The sequence below is a fragment of the Rhincodon typus genome, unplaced genomic scaffold, assembly GCF_021869965.1.
Source record: "Rhincodon typus isolate 14 unplaced genomic scaffold, sRhiTyp1.1 hic_rhity00002932, whole genome shotgun sequence".
In the NCBI taxonomy this organism is placed as follows: domain Eukaryota; kingdom Metazoa; phylum Chordata; class Chondrichthyes; order Orectolobiformes; family Rhincodontidae; genus Rhincodon; species Rhincodon typus.
The window spans coordinates 1108-7802 of NW_025968570.1; the positions used below are offsets into that span (position 1 = coordinate 1108).

The 6695-nt window shown below is 40.4% G+C and overlaps 1 protein-coding gene across 2 annotated transcripts; it reads left to right on the top strand.

Moving 5' to 3' along the window:
* The first annotated feature begins 1082 nt into the window (after positions 1-1082).
* Positions 1083-6169, top strand: LOC125481646 (mediator of RNA polymerase II transcription subunit 12-like). Of its 2 annotated transcripts, XM_048593474.1 has the most exons (4): positions 1086-1195; positions 4041-4251; positions 5386-5568; positions 5996-6169. In XM_048593474.1, exons 2-4 carry the CDS (start codon positions 4213-4215, stop codon positions 6140-6142), a joined length of 369 nt encoding a protein of 122 aa, XP_048449431.1. In that variant the 5' UTR covers positions 1086-1195; positions 4041-4212; the 3' UTR covers positions 6143-6169. The 2 variants fall into 2 exon arrangements, with proteins under 2 accessions (XP_048449430.1, XP_048449431.1); XM_048593473.1 differs by lacking the exon at positions 4041-4251 and having other exon boundaries at positions 1083-1195.
* Positions 6170-6695: the final 526 nt, after the last annotated feature.

The window sequence follows — 6695 nt, forward strand, 5'->3', positions numbered from 1 at the left end:
GTAATGCTGAGAACAGTGTATCTTTGCAAGGCTTTTGTTGGTTAAGTTGGGCAAAAGTAGGACTGTGTGCCTCTTTACCTCAGGTACTTCATCAGTATTTATTCCACCTCTACCTGACTCTCTAGACAGAGGAGCTGTTCCATCTTCACTATTCCCTCACCACTGCCATCACTGGCCAGCAAAATAAGGGAGACTTACACCACAGTGGTCGTCTCCCACAGATTAGACGTGAGACGTAGCCCTGTTTGGCTGAGTTGTGCTGCAGCAATTTTGTAGCTATTGGGGCTCTTGATTGGCTCAGGATAATCCCTCATCCATGATCTGGGAGGAAGCCCTGCCTTCAAGAATAGCCAACCAATCAAATGGATGGTAGCAATCGGGTCTAGTCCCAGCCCTGCCTCTACTGGCACTGCAATGAGTGTCCAGTAAAGGGGTGCCATGTTCGCAGATGCCTAGTTAAGATCATAAGAAATAGGAACAGGAGTAGACCATTCGGCCTCCTGAGCCTGCTCCTTCGTTCAATAGGATCATGGCTGATCTGACAATCTTCACTTCCACTTTCCTGCATTTCCTCACATCCCTTGATTCACATACTGATAAAGAAAATGACTTTCTCAGCCATCGAGGCACAAGGATTGGGTCCGTGGTTTCAGCATGTCCGGGATGGCTGGTTTCTGTGAAGGGTTTTGCTGGAGGAATGGGGAGGGGGTGGCTAAGGTGCGGCTTGCAGTTGTCCCTCCTGAGGGTTGGGAGCATGGAGTGTAGGAGAACGCGAGGTGTGGAATTGGGTGACTACCTTGGGTATGGACACCTGTAGTGTACAGTGTCTTTGAACAGGAGAAACAGAGCAGATGGGTGCAAAATTCCACTTGTTGTTTGACAATATTGTAATCATTTGCATGTTTTGGAATTTTCTTTTTAAAAGAATCCAGATCCTGTTTATGAAAAGAGAATGAAGATGTAGGTAATTTGTTAATCCCCCTTGGAGTAACACAGACTTTTCCAAGGAGGCAAGGATTAAATGCATTCCTATCGATGCATATGTTTGGACTCTTGTTAGTTTTGAACTAAACTAATCTTCTAATTGTAGGACCAGGGACTTGGAGAGCACATGGACATGGATTCGGGTCCTACGAATTTATTTGATGAAGTGGACAAGAATGACTTCAAAACTGACTTCGGACCTGAATTTGCAGTAGGTTGAAAACTCTTGTACGGAAACTCTTAAGTTCTGTTTTTTACCCCCTACTCCCTGAGTTGTTTTGAAGTGGGGGGATTGAGAGACAGAGGGTGAGAACTCTCCTGGAATCTGTTTCCGGGAGACGTGGTTTGCAGGGAGAATTCAGCAGATGTTGAGAAAGAAAGTAAAAAGCTTTCAGCTGGCCTGAAAAGGAACCAAACATACTTAAGCTTCACAGAGAGAGAGAAGCCTTCACCTGGTGGATTAGCTGGTTTACTGAAGACCTGAAGGAATGATATAAATTGGGACCGTGATTTTGTGTGATTGAGTAATTCAACTCTGGGGTTTTAAAAAATGCTAAAACATTGATCTGTGCCAAACATTTTCACCCCCAAAGAATGTGGTAGTTTTCCAACAACTAATCATAGTTTGTATGAAATTTATCTGCAAGTTTTCTCTGTTATTTTAAAATGTATTTCCTCAACTCAGTAATCATTGGCATTTTCATTGAGTAAATTATCTTTAAATTTGAAAATAAATCCTTTTAGTTAAACTTGTGACAGCAAATTTATTTAATGTGTGGCCAACCCGATTGAGTAAAAACCAAAATGACTGTGGATACTGGAAATCAGAAACAAAACCAAAATTGCTGGAAAAGCGCTGCAGGTCTGGCAGCATCTGTGGAGAGAAATCAGTTAATATTTCGGATCCAGTGACCCTTCATCATTTCTCGAAACGTTAACTCTGATTTCTTGCCACAGATGCTGCCAGACTTGCTGAGCTTTTCCAGCAATTTAACTGTACACTGCAGAATTCTGGTTTACTGTAGGGTATGACCGTGAAAAAAGTTCCTTGAATTGAGGTTTAAGAACACCATTCAATAACAATTGATTTGCTCTTGTTCTCAGTGGTAAGCAAATAATGGCACCAGCCATTCACTACACTTGTTCGTAGGTGTTCTGTTGGTTTGAAAATGCTGAGGTTAGAATCCATTTCAGAGCAGTGTCCTTGACCGGGAGTCAGACACAAAAACAAAGTTGCTGGAAAAGCTCAGCAGGTCTGGCAGCATCTGTGAAGGACAAAACAGAGTTAACGTTTCTGGTCCGGTGACTCTTCCTCAGAACCAGGGAATCAGGCACCTGTGTAAACGGGGCAAGTGACTATGTATATCTTAAGAAATCAGATTTTTAAAAGTTGTTCATGGGATGTGGGCATCGTTGGCTAGGCCAGCATTTATTACCCATCCCTAAATGCCCAGAGAGCAGTTAAGAATCAAACTCATTGCTGTGGATCTGGAGTCACATGTAGGTTAGACCAGGTAAACATGGCAGATTTCCTATCCCTAAAGGATGTTGTAAAGATCCATAAGATTTACTGACAGTCATGAGTTTGTCGCTTAACGGTTAAAGAATCATTAACAAGGAGAACACTAAGAAGTGGGACGTGGAAGTTAGTTTATTTATCAATGTCAAATCAGATACAGGAACTGAAATGCAGGGAAAGGAAAGTCAGACTGATCCAAACATCAAAAACAATAATTAATTTGTGAAAGAATGTTCACAATAAAAGTTGATTTTCAGTGCCGGAGTTGCTATTTACTGGCAGTTAAGATTCATCATGCTGTTTAAAAAATCTACTGACCAGGGATGAACCCTAACTTTTGCTAGTAAGGTTGGTGTGTATATATCCCATCGGTACTGTTAATTTCACATCATCTGTTGATGTTGAGCCTCTCAATGAGAGCCTTGCTGACAAAGCTTCTAAAAGAGCAGGGCAACACAGGAATGAGCTTCTGTAGATATTTTAATTAACCTGATTGAGGACATGCTGTGACATAGTTCTGAGGCCTCCTAGCTCAGAGGTAGGGACAGTACCAATGCACCACAAAGGCCCCTTTTTTGAGTGTGTATGTTTGGCCGATGGAAGTTGGTGTACTGTTTTCATTTCCATAACTGCAATTGCTAGTAAATCAATTAGGCCCTTAAGCTTCTTGTTGGAAGAAAGAGGAAAGTGTCCTGATGAAGGGTGTAAACCCAAAATGTCAACTTTGCTGTTCCTCTGATGCTTTCTGACCTGCTGTGTTTCTCCAGCTCCACACTGTATTGACTCCAGCATCTGCAGTTTTTGCTATCTCGGGAAAGAGTATTATCTGCTTACTGAAGGCAGCTGTAGTACTGTGAAACCACCTCTTTGCTCAAGTTCTGAAGTCCTTACTGAGTGTTAATCAAGCCTGAGAGGTTGGAGCTCTTTGCAATTACAGGTCTTATTGACCTTTTATTACCCACTAATTATTTTGAAGAACAGCTCTTTTTTTTTTTGGACATGTTCCAGTTGTTTCTAAATGCAGTCCCCATGGAAGAAATTTAACTCTGAAATTGATTTTCAGGAAATGCCAAACTCGTTAATAACAATTGCAGTTCATTTTAAAACATCCATTAAATCTTTTTATTTTAGGGCAACTTGTGTGTATTTTATATTTCAATAGTTTTTTATTGGCATCTTTAAGTTGCTTCCAATAATTTGAACTGAGGCATGATCCCACACATTCAAAAGAAAAAAAAAACACTTCCAATAAAACCAAGATACTGTGAATGCTGGAAATCTGAAGTAGACATAGAAAGTGCTGATGAAATCAGTAGGTCTGGCAGTATCTGTGGAAAGAGAGAAGCGTTGTTGCTGTTACTGTCATGTTACTGTTTTGGGTCCAATATGACGCTTGTTGAAGAGTTGTGCTCTTCTCTCCCATTGCAGTTCACCAGACAAGCCATATTGGACAGGAAACGTTAACTCTTTTTTTGTCTTTCTTTACAGACACTGCCAGACTTAGAGTTTTTTTCAGTGCCTTCTGTTTTCATTTTAGAAAAATAAGCACCAGCCTAACCGAGGTTTTTGATGTACCAAATATTCCTCTCTGCCTGTGGGATCAAACATTTCTTGCAGCGCTGCTGTTCTGGTGGTAGAACCATAAACACACAAAACAAAAATCTACCATCCTGATACTGAGACGTTAAAAGTGAAGAGGCACTTCCTGGATGGCAGCCACTTGCGATTTCAATGCAACAAATATTGTGGCAAGTAGTATATATGTTCAATAAAAGCAAAGAACTGCAGATGCTGGAAATCCGAAACTAAAGCAGAAATTGCCAGAAAAACTCAGCAGATGTGGTAGTATCTATAGAGAGAAAGCAGAGTTAACATTTTAGGTCCAGTGACCATTCTTCAGAGCACTGTATATATGTTTCATAATGTGCTACTCCAGTTTGGAACTTTCTAGCTAGTCCTGAATTGTTTGAAATATATTTCATTACATTCCCCTTGTAAAGGTCACCTTCAAAGAATATTGTGTGTATCTATTCTAATCTTGGAAGAAAGACTGTGAAATTGACAACTCTGTTAGGTTTTGAATTTTAAGGATAACTTCAAGTATTCACTAATGCCTGTTGGGAATGAAACTTGCTGTCATGATCAGGTTTAGTCTTATGCCAATATGGTCATGCTGTGAAGTGAATGTAATAATTACTGCTCCCTAAAGACCACCACCTCAGGGTGACCAGGGATGGTTGATAAACTCCAGCTTTGCTCGTGATCCTCCGATCCCGCAAAACATTCTTTTTAAAAACTGTCAGAAATGTGATCAAGAGCTTTGACCTGTGGACGTTCAAGAACAAATTAATCCATCCCCATAGCAATGTTTTGCATTGGTTACACATTACTTCAACAAGAGTGTATTGTAATTTTGTTCACAATAACAACATTTAAAAGGCATCTAGATGGATATGTGAATAGGAAGGGTTGAGAGGGATGTGGACCAAATGCTGACAAATGGGACTAGATCAATTTAGGATATCTGGTCAGCATGATGAGTCAGATTGAAGGGTCTGTTTCAGTGCCGTACACCTGTGACTCTGTAACACAAGCTTATTATTTACAATATTCTGAATGATTGGCATAAAGTGAGATTATCAGTCTGAATCTTCAAGTTTTTTGGGCTAAAGGGATCAAAAGGCATGGGAGAGACTGGGACAGGGGACTGAGTTGGATGATCAACCCATGATCATGTTGAAAGTTGGAGCAGGCTGAAAGGGCCAAGTGGCCAACTCCTATTTTCTGTTTTTCTAAAGTGTAGAAGTGTATCCTTATTATTAGCTATGTGTGTTTTAGTTTGTTAAAAGCGCTCATTTCCTTATTGGCCGTTCTGTTTACAGATTTTCTCTCCGATGCCTGGAGATTCTTTGACATGTGAGCACAATACAAATCCTTCCTTGGAACAAGGCACCACAAGAGATGAGAAGCCAATCAGAAAAGAAAAGCAGAAGGAGCTGATCTTCCCATGCACTTACGAGCACCCTCGACACCTTCAATATGCCACTCACTTTCCCATTCCCCAGGTAAGCAACTGCTGTACCAATAGCCAAAGGAAGAATGTTTCCAAAGGCAGATGAGGAACACGCAACAATAAGTTTTGTCAGATTGTGTGTCAGTGTTTGATTGTATTATCTTGAGAAGTCAAATGTTTAGATTAATTGATTAGATGTGAGTTTAGTGTTGCTAAGTTTTCTGCGGAGCCTAATCTTCTGCAGAAGGCTGAGAAGAAAATTTGACCATATCCTTTCTGTGTCTCTTAATGTGATAATCTTTTCAGTGGTGCCTGTCTATGTTTTGGCATCATGACAAAATTGTTCGTATCAAGTGCGTGTGGGGTGATAGGGGGTGGGTTTTAAGCATACTTTAAAAAGAGAGCAACAGGTGCAGATAATGCAAGTTTGTGCTTAAGTTATCGCAACTACTACAACTTCGTTTTCTCATTTCCACCAGAATATCTCAAAACGGAGGTTTCGCGTCAAGATGTCTCAGAAAATTGAGCTTGCTGCAAATGCTGCTAGACCAATGTGTGCAAGAATTATCGGTAGTGATCATAGATTAGGTAGAAATGGCCCAGAACACAGGGTAAATGGTAGTTAGTCTGTTTTTGCTGGAATTAATGGGACTCTGGTGGTGAATTCATGGCAGGGCATTGTAAAAACCCACCAAAGAATTGCGCACTTTTGTTGAGTTTGGAATCTTTATTGCAAAGATGTACAGGTTGTATTGAGGAAAGGTATGTGGTTGTTGGCCACCTCTGTTTTTTTTTTTATTTAACAAATTTTGTACCAACCTGTTTTATTTGTTTAATTGGGAAGCAAAGGACATTTTTTTACTACTTGGCTTATGATGAGTCTGCTAGGTTGAACCATGTTCCCACATATTGAGCACTCGGATTGAAAGAATTCTGTGCACAGTGTTCTGTAACTGCTTGAAGTTGGTCAGCAGAGTACAGTCTCACTAAGATAAATGTTTCCTGATTGTTTGTTTGTGTGGTATAGGTGTTTAATCTTGAATGTGGCTATAAAGGCTGTATATGCCTTTAACTTGGGAAATGACAGTTTGATGACATAGAGAGTAGTTAGACAGCTTGCTAATAATGCATCATTTAGTAGTCATCTGTGTCTTGTTCTCCGCTGGCCTGAGCACTTTT